This window comes from Crotalus tigris, unplaced genomic scaffold (genome assembly GCF_016545835.1).
Source record: "Crotalus tigris isolate CLP2741 ecotype Arizona unplaced genomic scaffold, ASM1654583v1 scf7180000018371.15429387391:27106975, whole genome shotgun sequence".
Classification (NCBI taxonomy): Eukaryota; Metazoa; Chordata; class Lepidosauria; order Squamata; family Viperidae; genus Crotalus; species Crotalus tigris.
In genome coordinates, this window is record NW_024096970.1 from 19,035,510 (window position 1) to 19,052,692 (window position 17,183).

At 36.5% G+C, this 17,183-nt stretch overlaps 1 protein-coding gene across 4 annotated transcripts in view; it reads right to left on the reverse strand.

The window, feature by feature from the left end:
* The window catches only part of ADCK1 (aarF domain containing kinase 1), a 116,820-nt gene extending 106,106 nt beyond the window's left edge, over window positions 1-10,714 (reverse strand). For 2 of the 4 annotated variants that reach the window (XM_039351601.1, XM_039351598.1), the window contains exons 1-3: window positions 10,059-10,658; window positions 7,031-7,174; window positions 4,485-4,568 (exon numbers count right to left, since the gene is read on the reverse strand). In XM_039351601.1, the coding sequence (XP_039207535.1) occupies window positions 4,485-4,568; window positions 7,031-7,174; window positions 10,059-10,133 (303 nt within the window). In that variant the 5' untranslated portion in view covers window positions 10,134-10,658. The other 2 variants (XM_039351600.1, XM_039351599.1) reach the window with 2 other exon arrangements.
* Window positions 10,715-17,183: the final 6,469 nt, after the last annotated feature.

A 17,183-nucleotide genomic window follows, 5' to 3' on the forward strand; every position in this document is an offset into this window, starting at 1 on the left:
CCACACTTCACATGAAGCATTTGGCGTCATTGTTCTTCACGTTGATAATTGCCTTTTTTTTCATCAAAACAAGTGGAAGCGTAAGGTATGATTTACCCTTTAATGGTCTGTAGGCAGCGATGTTTGTCACCAACCTTTGCATAGCCTTTAACCTTCAGTTACTACTCTGCATCTAGAACGTTGCCATGGATTCCATCATCTTGTCAACAGCTTTGCTATAAACTTCCTCAAAATTGGTCGCTTCTAAAATAAGTTCTGCTTTTGTACAAAACGCAAAATCAAGGTTGATAACTTCTTCGCTTTTGATGTCGACACGCTCCATCCTGCGTCAAAGGGCTAAGTTAACTTTTGTCTCACGATAATTAGCCAACAGATTTACAACGTTATTTCTCACCCATCTTAGAAATAGAATAGTGTCAACTCCATTGATACCATCAATAATGTATTGCTTTATGAGTCCTTTGATTGCCGACTTGTTTTCTCTGACTCACGGCTTGTTGTTGATGTAGTACCTGTTGAAAATAGAGTTGACTCGTGTTTTGAGCACTTTGAGTTTTTCATACACAACTCTCTTTCTTCAGATACATAGCTAGTAATCCAATCAGCAAATGTGTTGATTGCAGATTTGGTCTTATTCCAAAGATTTTTAGGTACATATGGAACTGGCTCATCGAGTAATGGTTTGTTGCCTACCTTATGTGTTATAATGTTATGTGGAACAAGCGCTATTTTGTACTTACCCTTATACAGTTTTCTGTCACTGTGTGTTGAACTCTTCCATGTGCAATCTAGTGTGTGGCTAGCCTTGTATAACAAGAATGACATGTTGCAATTGGCCAATGTCTTCAAAGACTTCAGAGATGTTTGCATGGAAAACTACAAACTAGATCCATTTTGTTTTATACAGTAAGTTCCCAGTTTAAGTGTGTGGTGTGGTTTAAAAGTTTACTAGAGTGTTTGTGGGACTTAGTGGTTTAGTAGGCTAGAGGGTGGATAAGGCTTGGCGGTCCATATTTCTCTACTATTTATGCTACTCATCTATAGATTCCCACATTTATAATGCTCTCTGCAGGGTGACTGGAAGAGAGGTACTGAAATGTCCCAGAACAGCCACCCACTCCCTACTTACAATAATATCTACTTATGGTCTAGTTCAGTGGTTCTTAACCTTTTTGAACAAATCGCCCCCTTGAGCCAATGAGGAAGTTGTCATCGCCCCCCTCCCCCAACATAACCTCTCAATCACAACATAGGAAATAATTCTTCAATTTATGCAAACACTTTTTTTGTTTTCTTTAAAATTGTCATCAGGACATATCGATGTAAATAATTTATTTCCAGTCTTTTTCCCATATCTCCCATATTCTGGCCAATGGCGTGCCACTGTATGGGTAGAGGCTGCTGTGCAACGCGCATGAAGATAAATGATGCGTATTCACATATGTACGGCGTTCTGTACTGAAGCTAGCTGGAGGAACATTTGAAAACACAATTCAATCTACTAATAGCGATCATCTGATGTTTTTGTATGACAGATATACAGCTATTCACTGTACAAAAAAATCTCAAAAGTGTCCCCAAAACTTCTCGCTCCATCGCCCCCATATCGCCCCCTTTTCATTCCTTCGCCCCCACGTCGCCCCTTTTCGTTCCATCGCCCCCTTGAAAAATGAAATCGCCCCCTGGGGGGCAATATCGCCCAGGTTAAGAACCACTGGTCTAGTTCTTTCTCTCACCCACATCTGACAGCATTGTTTGAAGATCCCTATCTCACCATTTTCACCAGGGCTTAAGTTCTCCCATCACAAAGATTACCAAATCTCTATTTTTTTAATTTATTTAATTTGTATAGGCAATCTCACATTTGTGACTTGTTTTCATTATGCCTCATTCTATTTCTAATGCTCCTTTTTTCATCCACTGCTGTCTTTCTCTAACTGTCTGTTAGAATTATTAGGAACTGGCATATAGTACTATGCTATTTGATATCCTAGACAGGGGTGTCAAACTGCCGGCCCATGGGCCGGATGCGTCATCTGGAAGCCACACCTACCCCATTGCCGGCAATGGCAAAACTGTCCCAATATGTTGCGCAATGTCACGTGGCGTCATGAGTTTGACATGTCTGTCCTAGAATACTCGACTTCTAACGAAGTAGTTTTCTTCTTTTAGAGCATATGTAGATGTACTGAATGTTGAAAAAATATCAAAATCATGAGTAATTATTTGAGCTATTTCCCTAGGTTCAGAAGAGATAATTGGCACTTCCTTGAAAGAATCCCTATAAGTGTTCCTATAGCCTTTTTCACATATGTTACATTTGCAAATATATGTACAGAATTGAACCAAGAAAGCACAATACTAACCATGGATTGCACATTTCATGATAAACCATTCAACCCTCAGATGCTTATTATTTATTTACAGGATTTATAGGCTTCCTATATCATACAATTACTCTAGGAGGCTCACACTAATCCATAAGACATACTCTTCCCCCCATGTACCATATCAAACATCCTCATAGCTCACCCCCATTCTAACCCAATGCTTGGGGGAAGAGATAGAGCTTCACAGTGCTTTGGAGGGCTAAAAGCGTAGGTCCCTCTAATCTCCAGGACTGAGGCAGCCACCAAGAAAGCATGCCTCCTACGTCTTATCAGATAGCAACATCTGGAGCACCCACCTTATCTAACCTTGTAGGACAGGCAAATATCCTCAGGGATCTATGACAGGATAAAACCTCTATTTTTATTCAAGATTGGCTTTAAATTAGGGGTTGGCAATTTCTAATAGTCAAGGGAAGTATTTATCACTTTTGGAGAGAAATAGGAGTTGGAGTTATTTTTTACCTGTTTTTCCAACATATTAACTCTATTATTACAAACACAGTAGTTTCCATTGTTTGTCTGCCCAAAATTATGGAAACCTGTAATCTGGATTAGACAGGGTTGTAGGGAGCCACAAAAAAAGAAAACCGTGGCTCTTGGGACTAAACAATGGATTTAAATGTGTTAGCAATCTGTCCCAAGAACTTCAGATTGCTAACCCATCTTAAATCCATTGTTTAAATTCATGCACAGCTGCATTTCTATTTATCATTCATAAGAACACAAGAGCTCTCCTGGATTAGATCAATGGGTTCCTTATCCCCTCATTTGACATCCCATCCAGGTTAGCCCAATACTTCTAGGATATTTAGAAGGATTAATTTACATGAAGGCAAGAGCTCACTCTTAAAAGTTTCAGCTCCCATATTTAAGAAATACATTACCTTTAAATTAAGCTATAATTTTTAATTTATGATTGATAAGGATGTATAGGTGCTTGATTCTGAACTGAGAAATGTGCTTTGGATCTGTCATGGGTATTTTTATCTACAATCTAAGTCTATGAATATATCATATATGGAGAGACAGGTAGCTTAAGAGTAGTATTTTAAAACATTGGGAAAATAAAGCTACTCCAAACTTGCAGAAATTTATTGTATATTTTTTAAATATCTGAAACGGCTTTTTTTCATAAGGCACAAAAGAAGATTTTTTTTTTCTAGCAATTTAGTCAGATTTGCTTGATCTATTTTGTCCATAATTATGGTTTTCCTTTTGATTTGGTTTTTTTAATGAAATTTTCTATATTATGTATGTAATTATTGGGTCAATTCAGATCATATAAAACAGTAGGATCTGAAATCTAATAAATAAGTTTATATTTTTGTCATGTGTTTTATTTTAATTATTTAAATGTTCAGATTTTGGTATATTTGCTGAATTTTATAGAATGCGTTGCGTTTTAATTGAAAGGTAATATGTTTAGAAAAAAATAATGAAGAAAACAAACTTTAATTTATTTCTTTTAGAAAATTTTATATTCTAGGTTTTGTCGATCAAAACATTTAAGGAGTGCCTACTTGATGAATTTAGAGTACTGTTCATGATAAATCCAGGGCAAATGAAATAGGCTTGATGGGTTCACTAGGAAAACACTGAACAACTTGGCATCATTTAAACTTCTGCAAGAGCAGAAGCAAATCTGACTGAGAAATGAAGGACATCACTAGAAATACTGTGAATATTTATCCTGATACCACGGCAGATGTTATTTTTAATTGGGCTATTCAGTAATATCCAGCCAGCTACAACAGCTGTTGTTAGTTTGCTTTGTTATTTTTCATTTCTTTAGATACATTTATCATCCAGGCAACCTTTTTTTACCATCACATCCCCTTTATGCACATTAATTTGTTCCAACCTTCAACCATTGTTTTCTACTGATCTTTATCCAATGATATCAAGATTCTTACTGCTAACCCCATCAATAAGTTTATAATTGCCATAACTATCATAATTATATACCATCTGGGCTATCAAAATTTTCATGAAAGATGGGAATTAAATTCAAATTAAACTGCTAAATTAGAGATTCCATTGATTATTAAAGAATGCCTTGTATTAGTCTCTGTCCCTGCACTATTGACTCTTTACCTGTGATTTGACATAGTCATACTCTTCTGTCCCTCGTGGAAAATTTCGAAGAGAAGTGATGTAGTCAAAGGTAATCACTGCTGTCTAGAAAACAACCCAGACACAAAATCATAAACCACATTCTCTGTTTTCTAGTGTTCTATTAAAAGCATTTTGACACTTCTGATTTCATATCAGTAGCCCTTCAGTCAGAACTTGCATTATGCTCTCCTACTCTCAATGAAAAATAAAACCCACTCACAGTTCAACACTTATTGTACACTTTATTCTACATTAGTCAGACATCCCACATTCAGTAATATGTTAAATTCAGGACACAATAGTTTAAGGATATACTGTAGATACATTGGAATGTGTTCAGAGAAATGCAAGAAAGATGATCAAGACAGTAGAAACAAAGTTTTATGAAGACAACATATTTTAGCCTTGTGAATAAATATGTGCAATAGCATGTATGTCAAAGGATGTTCCAAATAACATTAACAACTGTTCTCCCTCTCTCCAAAGGAATAATGGATTTAAGTTTCCAGGAGGTCAATGCCAATCAAATATTGGGGGGGAAACTTTCTTACTGTAGTATCAGTTTGACAATGGAACCAGGTACTCACAGAAATGGTGGGTATGTTTGCTAGATGTATTGAAAAAGAATATAACCATCTCTGAGATGTCTGAAATTGGATACCCACACTAAATAGGGAATTGCCTAAGTGCCCCTCTCCAACTCTATATTATTCTAAGCACAGTCCAATCTACTGTACATACTTGCCTTTCTGCTAAACTTTTTGGCAAATACTTTTTTTCAGTATTAGTTTCCACATTCAGTTTCAGTTTAAAATGCATAGCAGAAATAAAGCCTTAAGCTTTCAAAAATGGTCCAAATAACAAGACTTTCTACAAAGTAGACTAAGGATTTCTATTTCAAACATTCAGAATTAGAGAGAAAGTAACAGAAGGATGTATTCAGTCTCTTAGATCAGGGCTTTTCAACCTTTTCACCCATTGTACCACTTTTAGGATATGGCAACATCCGAGTACCACCAGTCGCCTAGCAAGGTGTCAAAACTTGATGACCCCCCAAAAAAGGAAAAAAGTGATAAAGTACAGGTAGTCCTCGACTTACAACAGTTCGCTTAGTGACTGTTCAAAGTTACAATGGCAATGAAAAAAGTGCCCCCCAAGCCACAGCCGAGCAAGACACCTGCCTGCCTGCCCGGCCACACTCTTCCTCCTGTCCGAGGTTTTCATTGTTGTGAGCATTTCTGTTGAGAATTGGCAGCGGGGGTGGGGTGGAGGGGGTGTTTGGTTTTTATTCCCTCTGCCTGCTGGGTGGTTGCAGCAGGTTTTGGTCACTTCACATGACCCTGGCACACTGTGACCGTCATAAATATGAATCAGTTGCCAAGAATCTGAATGTAAATCACAAGACCCTGGAGATGCTGCAACATTCCAGCTGATCGGCGCTTCTTCTGGGCTCAGAAGTGCTAGGATCAGTGCCGAGCTCCAGCTGGAGCCTGGCACTGATCCTAGTGCTTCCGCTGAGCCCTGATAGCCTTGCAGCTCCAGCTATCTCTTTCTCAGGCTTGTGGGATGCTGCCACCGGTTCAGCTCATTCCCCTCCCCTGCTACCACTTTTCTAGGATGGTCGCGTACCACCTGCCAGGTGCCAATGTACCACAGGTGGTACCAGTACCACTGGTTGAAAAGCACTGTCTTAGATAAAAATCCAAGAGATAAGGGCCTTGCTTAGCCCAATTTCTACTTCATAGAGTCATGACAGAACAAAACTAAACTTTGTTGTCCAATCCCTTGAATTTTCCTTCTACCCACTTTTTAGAACTGCATCATAATTTATAATAGTGGCATCATATTTGTTTTCACAATGACTAAATCTTATTTGTTAATATTGATATGCATCATACATCAGAATAGTGTAGAGACAAAGAGAAAAGAGTTCATATGGTGCTATATTTGGAGCAAATGTCTTTTCTATAGTACTTTTTCTTTTTATTAGATCATCTCACCAACATGATATCCTTCAAATGTGTCTGTCTCCATGCCTATCATTTGGAAGTCTAACACACTTGGAAAATACCAGGCTGGGAAAGGTAATTAAAAAATCAGTCAGTCATGTAATTAAGAATGTTTTGCAATCTGATTTTATGACAAAGATTTTGGAGTTTTAACAATGTCATGACAAACAAAATCCCCAAACACTGTGCTTTCTCTGCCATTGAAAAATAGTGATGTAAAAAAATAAGCCTGCAGTTAAAAGCAAAGACCATTAAGGAAAAAACAACAACAAAGAATAGTACTGTAATTCTAAATTTGGAGGTGGAGTGGGGGTCAAACAATGATTTTGCATTTTCTATCAAATATGCCAGCACTGAAAATATGCTTTTCAATGACTGACATCAAATGTAAATCAGAAAAATCCACATTTAATATACTGTATAACATTAGCAAACATATTCTCTGAAATCAGTTTCTCTTTTAAAATGTTTCATCATTTTTAACCCTAAATGTTTTGCATTAAGCATGAAACTTACTGTGGCAACAGCTCTGCCTACTCGAACAACTCCAAAATCATTGGGATCCAGATGCTTGTTGCTGTGCATGTATAAACCAGCAATGGCCCCTGCTCCACTGACAAGTGACACTAGTTTTAAAGCTCTTCTGGCCATGGTGGCAAACTGCATGGAAATAAAAACAGGTGAAACATGAACCTGCAACATAGATGCCAGAGATGGCAAAAAGGCAGCTAGGCCTCATGTGCATTAATTAGATCTATGCACTTCCCTTATTTGTCCAAGCAGATTAAAACAATCATAGACATCCCACATAAAGGTACTTTCTCAGGATGACAGTCATTAACTGACCAGAAATGTAAACAGGCTTCTTCTAAAATAACAGAAATGCAGAGGCAGGGGTATTAGGCAGGCGGAAAAGAGAACTATTTTTAACCACAAATCTTCAAACTCAAATAAATAACATAGATGGCTGCACCATCTCCCAATGAGTCTTTCTACTTAGCTAAGGGAAGAGAGTTCTGTGTCAGATAACTGTTATTTAATTGAAATGACTAATATTTTATGCCTGATTTGTTCTTAGTTTTCTGTTGGAGCTTTTTCCTATGTTTTATTTTGTTATTATCTTTTTAAAGAACTTGTGCTTTGAAAACTCCATTTGGTGTTCTACTTTATTCTCACTTGAAGTCAAATGGGGCCATTTGTATTATTGCTATTATTGAGGTTCTCAAATTACTACAATACTTAGCAAAGGATGATAGCTTCAGTAGGGAACCTGAGCTATTAAAAGACACCTGCTTTGTGTGTGGGTTGTGGTTTTTTTTTTTTTTGCAATAAAGTGAGTTATTAAAATATAAGGTAAAAGGAATCATTAGAATAAATTGCTTTGGCAATTTTCTATGTGACATTGGTATAGCTTTAGCATGTCAAAGAGCTTAAGAAAAGCTTAAAACCTTGTCAGCTTCAGAATATGTTTCCAATATCCAGATGCCCAGCATGAGAAGACCCCTCTGATTTCATGGAATGACAAGATGGTTAATTTCAGCAGGCTAGTGTAAGAACCACCTTTTGAAGGTCAATGTGTTTGTGATTTCCCTATGTTCAGCTTTTAGTGTTATATTCAATATAATGTAGTATAGGCAGTGAAATGACAACTCTGCCAAAAAGCAGAGGTGCTTTTTCAAGAGGTAACTGGACTTTTTTGTTTTTCTTTGAAAACGTTTCGCTTCTCATTTTCGCTTCAGAGCTGAAAAAGCTTCTTGGACGAGAAGCAAAATGTTTTCAAAGAAAAACCAAGTCCAGCTGCCTCTTGAAAAAGCACTTTTGGGACAACCATGACCTGAGTGACTGAGAATCTCCATAAGAATATTGTTTTCAAAATTCAATTCAACTGTAGTAAAGATCTTGAAGTTATTGCTCTGATTATCCAGGCTATTTATTATTTAAATTGCTCATTTGCTGAGATCAATAACTCACGTCACCTTTGCAAAGATATAAGGATAGTTTAAATCTTTATTAATCTCTAAGTTTTCTAAAATTAAAAATAGTTCTTTACAGACATTCAATTACCTCTGGGAAGAGTCGACCTTAATTAGTAAAATTTGCAAATATTGAAAACATATTTTCTGTACTGACATTTTAACAAGTACACATCAACCTAATCCTAATGGCAAGCTTATATAATGGCAGAAAATACTACAAAGAAAACTTTGTAGTTAACGTAGCCCAAGGAAATCATTCTCTATGGGAAAGATACATACACATACTGAAAAAAAGGAATGTCTTTCCCCCTTTCAGGTTTCTCCCCACTGCTGAGTGCTAACCACTCATCCCTGAGTCAGCAGAAAACTATGAAATTTGCTGTTCCTCCTGTTGACCCCATTCCTCCATTGCCTCTAGAGTCACTGCAGTCTGCCCTCTAAGATGTTAAATACCGGTAACTTGCAGCTTCTCTTAGTCTGTGACTGAATGGAGGTTGGGGGAGAAACACTACTTTAACACTGATACAGCTAAGAACTTAAGCCTATTTTACTCATAGGCCGAGAACAAGATGAAGACATCATAGAAATCCAGCCAAAAAAACCCTATGTTGGTGGAACATGTTTGTGATATGGTTAAGTGAAAATGGCAAAAAGTTGTTAATTCAATTCACAGATAAAATGTATCTGTTCAATAAGTGTCATCCCCAAATCTTCAAATTTCACTTTTAAAAACATACATAGGGGAACCACATAACTCAGTATAAGAAAACTACCTTATGACAGAGCTACACAAAATTGTAACTACTTTCAATAGAATATTGGATCTGATAAATATAAAAAAAACCATGTACTTTATCAGCAAAAATTCTGTTCTTCAAGTCTGCCTCTAAAAGTATCAAAGAATATGAACACTGAAGTATTATGAAAAGTATTAGGCTACAAAAGCTTTTCTTGCAATGACAGCCATCGATAACTGTCTATTCAAGAGTAAGTCCAACTGAATTCGGCATGATTGAGCTCCATGATAAAAGATAGAAGAATGGGGGAAGGGAAAGTATGCTCCACTGACTTTCATGCAGTTGATACCTGAGGAGATATATAATACAGAATTGTTTATTTATTTCTATTTATTTATTAGACTTGTGTACCAACTGTCTCAACTAGAGCTGACTCAGCAGCTTACAAACATTAAAAATCAGTAAACATTAAAATGATAAAGCAATAAATAATTTACAGTTAAAAGTAAATTCTTGATAATATTGCAGTACTATTATGTTGTAAATTTTTAAAGTTTAATATCACTAAATTCCTAACTCAATATTCACACACACACATCCATGGTTACTTTTCCATAGCATTTACTGAGCTGGTCTCAGCATTTAGCACAAAACCACTTTTCTTTAAAATTAGTCAATAAAATCATTGAATAGGTTTTATTCCAAGCATGACAGTATCTTCAAGAGGAATCTTTATGTTCAGTTCCCTGAATCATATTTAGTATATTCTAATGTAATTGATATTTTCCTTTCACATTTAGCTTTTAAGCACAACATAAAGAAATATTGTACCGAGGTTCCTTGTCCATTAAGGTTTATGTCATAATAAATGTTCATCTTAAAACTATTAAATATCCTGGATCGCATTAGTCACTCATTACACGTGAAAACACTTCTAACGCTAGCCGCTTATGAACTAAGAATCGGAAAGAAGTCGACTGAGAAAATCTATAATACGAAATATTCAAGTGGATTTTCTTTGGGGTTGAGTCCAGTAAATTACTGAGTTTTATAGAAATGAGAAGTGACCGACTGTATTTTGGGAACGGAAGGCAGATTACACCGATCCGGCGGTGGAAAAAATCAACCCTGGCAGATTACTGAAACAGTAGATTTCATGCATCGGTCTGCAGTTAGAATTTCGTACTACATTAGAAAGGGCGGAAGCGAATTATCGAATCACATTAATAACTGGGAAGGGGAAACTGGCGTAAGGAGTGTATTCCAATCCAATTCATTAGAATCCTCTGTTCTTATTCAACGTTCTAAATTCCACGAAGGTTTCGATATCCTCAGGAATCATTTCAAAGGCGCTCGCCCCTCCTTCTTCTGCCCCCTTATCCATCCCTCCGGCCACCTCCAGTAAAAGTCAGATCGACCCCTCCACTCCGCCTCCCGCACTTACCGGCTTCCTAGAAAACAATTTACCAGGACAAGTTTAATTGGTGGAAAATAAAGGTTTCCGCCCCCCTTCTCTTCCCACGTGGTACAGACTTTTCTGTAGAGGATGCTGGGACTTGGTTTTCTTTTTTTTTTTTTGCGGGGGGGGGAGAGGGAAACCAATGCCTTGTACCTATAAGAAGCACGCGTCCAGAAGAATTAGGACAGTGGTGTTTTCAGTAACTGTCGATCATGAAAACGAGACCAAAACGTTAAACAAAGATCCTCAATATCAGTATCTCTAGAGTACGTACATAACTAGCAGAGATTGTTCTGTGACTCTTGTGTGCTAAACCCTAATTGAAAGCTTGTTTAGAGAATACGTCAAAACACTTTAAAGATCTTTAGGCTGTGTGTATGTTTGTGTGTGTGTGCGTGCGTAGACGTTGAACTGAAAAATCCTCATATTCCTTATGCAACTAGCACTAAAAGACTAATTATGAAAAGAAAAATTAATGTCCTATCAACTTCATTTATCTAGGTATCCCATCTGCAATATTAAAGAGTAAATGGAAATCCATGTGTGGTTTAGGAATTAAAAAATAAAGTTGAAAACACATTAATTTGAAGATAATGAAAACAAATCATCTACCAGCAATGATAGCTTTATCACAGATGTTAGTCTTATTAAATTATTGAAACACCACATTTAAGGCAATCTGGCAGCACCAGCCAAATCTCAGAAATAGTCTTACTTTGTTTAGTTGGATGGGAGGCTATCAGAAAATATCAAGAGTTGTAGGCTAGAATAAAAGTTGAAAAACATGGTCCAAAAAAGACAATAACAAATTACACTAAGTCACCAAGCTGAAATCAAATGAGGCATTTACATACATTATCATTTCTGGTCTTTACTCACAATGTTTCAGAGGAAATCCAGATGTCTTCTAACTAGCAAGTTTCCTCTCCCAATTGCTTCCATTTTTGTTTTTTATCGCAATGAAAAAGACAATAGTTGTGTAATGTTTTTTGACTGCTAGTATTAACTGCCCTGAAGTAACCTAGTTAAAACTACCATTGAATCTGAAAGAATGTATTGGAAGAAACACCATCTTTCCTCATATTCCTGAAGTCATTCTGAGCTTCTGATATATGTAAAGACCAACTATTTTCAAAGCTCTTCCTTCTTCCACATACAGAATATAGAATAACAAGAGTTGGAAGGGACCTTGTAGGTTAGGCTGATTGATCTGTAGTTTCCTGGGTCTGCTCCCCCCTCCCTTTTCTTTGAAGATGGAAACCACATCAGCTCTTCTTCAGTCCTCTTGTAGTTCCCCTGTGCTCCAGAATTTTTGTAAGAAACAGTACAATGGTTCTGAGATGACATATGCCAGCTCCTTTAGAACTCTGGGATGTAATCCGGCAGGTCTCAGTGATTTATATTCATTAAGATCAGATGGGTGTTCTCTTACCATTTTCTTGCTTATTTTGATTTTTTATTTCTAGTCTATCTTTTACAGTTATGTTTTTATAGGTTGGGCTATAGTTTCTTTGTATAAAGACCAATGCAAAGAATGAGTTAAGCAGCTCTGCTTTCTCTCTACTCCCCGTTACTTCCTTGCCATCTTCTCTCTTTAATGGACTGTTTTTGACTTTTTTCTTGTTATTTATATGTTGAAAGAAACTTTTTATTATCTTTGACTTTTATTGCAAATCTTTGTTCATTCTGAGCCTTTGCTTTCCTGACTTTATTTTTGCAGATTCTGCTGATATTCTACCTTAGTTATGTGTCCCACTTTCCATTTTTTGTATTTATCCTTTTTGTCTTTGTTTATCAGGGAGATCTTTGTGCAACCATGCTGGTTTTTTCCTGGGTTTTTTGTTTTACTTTTTTAACGGTATTGTGCTGGACTGGGCTTTTATGACCATATTTTTCAGAGTTTCCCAAGCTTTAGGATTTTCATCCAAGGAATCTTTCCCAAGCTCTCTCCGAGTTTATTAAAATCAGCTCTTTCAACATCTAACACTCTGGTATGATTATGTTCTATTGCTTGTGTTTGCATTATATTGAATTCCAATATGACATGGACACTTTTAACCAAGGTTCTTGTAATTTCATCTCTCTCTATCACTTCTTCTCTGTTAATAAGAATTATGTATGACTATCCCTCTAGTTCCCTCCTCTATCTTTTGGACAACAAAGTTGTCAGCTAGGTTGGTCAGGAACTGTTTGATCTTCATTATATCATGAGATATAAAAGTTTCAGCAGCAGGAGTTGACTGAATTTTTTCTAATGCCATCCCAACTGTGTCCATGGAGTTTCAAGAGAAAACTAGAGTGGAACTTAATCTGTAATGCACATTTTAAGAATCTATGGCATATATAATTCAAAACTTGACCTCGGACTTCCAAGAGTTTACACTAATTTTGTTTTCCTTCCTCCATAATTGGCAAGATCCCCACCACTTCTGTCCCATATAGTTTATCAAGATTCTCAATAAACTGGAACATTTCATGCACATCACCATTATTGCTGTCAATAATCAAAGATAAATATGCTCATTAGAAACAATGGAAGTGTTGATGACAAGGGAAAATGCTTGCAGGTGTGAGACATGAAGCTTCCTGTACAGCTGGTGCCTAACTGAGGCTTCCCTATCTTCAGAACAAAGAATAATGGCAAACATCACTGATTTCTAAAGCAGCCCTAGAATAATGATGAAGATGATAAAACTGATACTGAAAAGTTTAAATGCATTTTATGGGAGAAAGAATCAGAAAAATTAGAATCTGATGGAGCAGTAAAGTTTTAAAGGAAGACACACCAGATCTAGGGCAGCAATAATTCTGCTTTGCATTTCCCATTTTTCTGACTGAAAAGGACATTTCAGGGACAGTATTTTATAAAATATGTTTTTTCAAGGAAATCTTTTATACAAATATAGATACAGTTATAGACAAATGAAGTAAAGATTTATAGTACTAGAGAAAAATATAAAGAAACACATGACATGTATATACTGAAGAATTGTATAAAACAAGATTGCAAATCAATGATACATGCAGTATAAAGGCTTAATCGGTGAACTACAGCTGGATATTCTGGGAAATTTAAGTTAAATAAGCCTTAGGAAATATTAGCAACAAAACTGCAGGAGTTAATGAAAAACCAGCAGAACTATTTAAAATCTTACAAGATAATGCAGTTGAAGTGCTTCTTGCCATTTGTAAGCAGATACAGTATGTAAAATATAACAGTGACCAGGCAACTGGAAAATATCAATTTATATTCCAGTACCAAAAAAGAATAGTGCCAAAAATCCTTTTGAAGAATTGCACTTATTTCATATGCCAGTAAGATAATGTTCAAGATCTTGCAATCCAAACTTCAAAGTACATGCAACAGAAACTGCCAGATACTGTACACTACTTGGATACAGAAGAAGCAAGGGCACTCATGATCACATTGTGAACATTCAGCAAAACATGGAAATGGCAATTTTAAAAAATTCAATTTTGCATTATTGATTATATAGAAGAATTGAGAAGGATTTCCAATATATATATAAATCCTGTCCCTTCCTCTATGCTTTTTCAGTTCAATAATGGAACTAGAGGATTAGGCAACAGTTACTCTTGCCCTTTCCACCTCCAGTTTGAACCACTGCAAACTCAAGGAAACAGACTGGAAGCACTGGATGACTGGAAGCAGTTTATTTACTTGGAAGGAAGATCTGTCCAGATTAGAGATAAATCTGTTCATCCAGATTAGAGATAATGCTATGTGTGATCCAGAAAGGATGGCTGGAGTTAATGTTTCTAATTATATGCTCATCCCTAGGGAGCCACCATACTGCAGAATCTGAAAGCTATCTTCCCTAGGACTTTTAGGAGGGCAGTTAAAATTAAATTGTTCTAGAGGGCACATATCTGCATGATTTCTTGAAGGAGTCACTATGGGAAGGTTTTATTATTTAATGGGATCTCCATTATATAATCTCCATAAAAATATATAAATATAAATATAAATAGAAAATCATACAAACTACAATATGTAGTAATATGCAATAATACAATTTGTTTTAAACTCTTAAAACACTATCAATATTAGTGCATTTCATTTGTTAATTATACCAAATGATATAACTTACTTTAATATGCCTTTCTCTTCAACCTAATGTATAGTCAACATATTGCTCAAAGCACCTATCAAGTCTTAGGCAGGCTCACATCAGAAGGCCAAGTCTGTGTTGCACATAAAGCCAACTGGGTATTCAGATAGTACTCAAGTTACAATTGCAATCAGGACTAGAATTTGCATCACTAAGGGATATAGGAGTAAAGATTGACAACACATGACTGCATCATTTAGCAATGGCAATCCCAGCAGTCCTCATTGCCGTCGTAACTCCAGGGCCATGTCCATTGTTAGGTGGGGACTTCATGGGACTGCAATGTGGAAAAAGACAGGAGTTCCAAGCAAGTAGGTCAGCGAGTGAAAGCTCCAGATAGGTGGTACAGGAGGCACCAAAGAGTGTGGGTGGATGGATTCTGCAGGCATGTGCTACATAGCATGGAGGTGGGGGGAGCAGGTGCCTCAGGCAGGTATTACAGAGCACAGAACATTAAAAAAGCAGATGGAGCAAGTTACAAAACTTGTGACTTTCTGCCAGCTTCCTCATAGATTTTGCTTCCTCATAGAAGCCAACATGGAAGGTTGAAAATGCAGGCAAAATGTATTACTTGCAGATATTCCAATGTATTATTGTTGCTACTTTGTCATATAGTTTGCAGCCAGTTTGTGCGATCTTCTTGCAGCAAGTAAGTGGTCCACTGTTTTTTCAGCTTTCTTGCAGGAGAGGACATTTCCTGTTTGTTGCTGTCTTCTCGATTTTGGTTTTGATGCGTTTATCCTTAAAACTTATCTTGAATTAGCCCCATCTCTTTTCCTGCTCTTAGGCAATGGCAGGTATTGTTATCTATTTTGCATGCTATTTTTTATGTATTGCCATGTCTCTTCTATTCTTCCTTTTCTCTTTTTTGTAAGCCAATTTGGTCTCTCCGGTACTCATTAAGCCTTCATGGTATACGAACCAATTCATCTTTTCCAGCAGCTTTCAGATATTCTCCCAATGCCTTTTTCTTTTCAAACTAACTGGTATACTTGGAACATTCCATGCCCATCTATTTTCCTTGGCAGGTAGAGTCTGTCAATATCATTGTATTGTAAGGTCACTGGCCCTTACTTAAATATGAGATACCATTAAAAGTCTAATCAGGCAACTCAAACGCTTCTTGAGGAAACAGTGCTTTAATTGATCAAATAAAACAGCTGGGTGGCAAACAATTTGGAACGCTGGCAGAGTTACGTCCAGAAGTGCCACACCTTAGAATGTTAGTAGCATTACTTTACGAACTTTGTCAGCCAATAAAAATCAGACAACAGAGCCATTTCCTCATAAGGAAGACATCAATCACTCCCTTATTCCCTCCTTCAGTACATCCCATCCATGTACATGTTTCCCACACTATGGCTAAACAATTTCTTTTTGTTCCAGTTACAGAACCCTTCAGTATGGATGAAGAGCATGATCAATTGTCATTGTTTTTCTGGTCTTCCTATCCAGAGATTTTAGTTCTGCTTGAGTCCAGTCCACTGTTCTAGCTGCCTATTTAATGACTGGAATTGCCCAGGTTAATTGCCTTGATAGTATTGCCTCCAAGAAAGGACTTTCTGATCTTCATTCAGGTATTTGTAGCCATTGTCTTCATCCTGAGTCTCAATGTTTTCTCCTAGGGCATCTTATTTCTCCAGTTTTATTTATTTTTCCTCTGTTGATGGTGAGGGTAGCACATTTATCCAGTCCAAATTCCACTCCAATATCTCGATTGTATTTATCTGATATTGTTATGAGAATAAATAGACAAAATAGACAAAATCATGTCTCCCACCATGAATTCCAGGAAATAAGGTAATATATAAATATAAGAAATGATGTGTGAACACAGTCTGTGGTTAATACATAGTTCAATGTTTATGAACCTAGAAAATTGTACTGAATAAACAAACTGAATAAACATACTGTAGTTAAATATGGGTAAGCATATCATGTGACAGAGCATTCAGCCAAAATCTTAGCTCTTAAGTATTAATCTTTTCTAAGCCTATTGAGGCTGCAATTTCATACATATTTAGACTGAAAGTAAGACATTGGAAATTTAGGTCTACTGTACTTCCAAATAATCTTATTAAAAAATTGAGTAACTTTAGTCATATAGAGCAAAACAGGGAGATCTCAGGTATATGAGATTATTTTTAATTTGGGAGAAAGGTAAAAAGTTTTAGCTGTATTCACATATCACAATACAGTACAGTAAATAAAAATGATTTATTTTGACTTTGCATATTGTACAATACTGTGCTGTAATTAAACAATTAATAGCTAAAAATCCTTATTGAACTATTTCAGATAATTCAGAGAGCTGTATTTTCAGTTTGCCTCCAGTTAAGAATATTTCACTTGTCTTGTCCATCA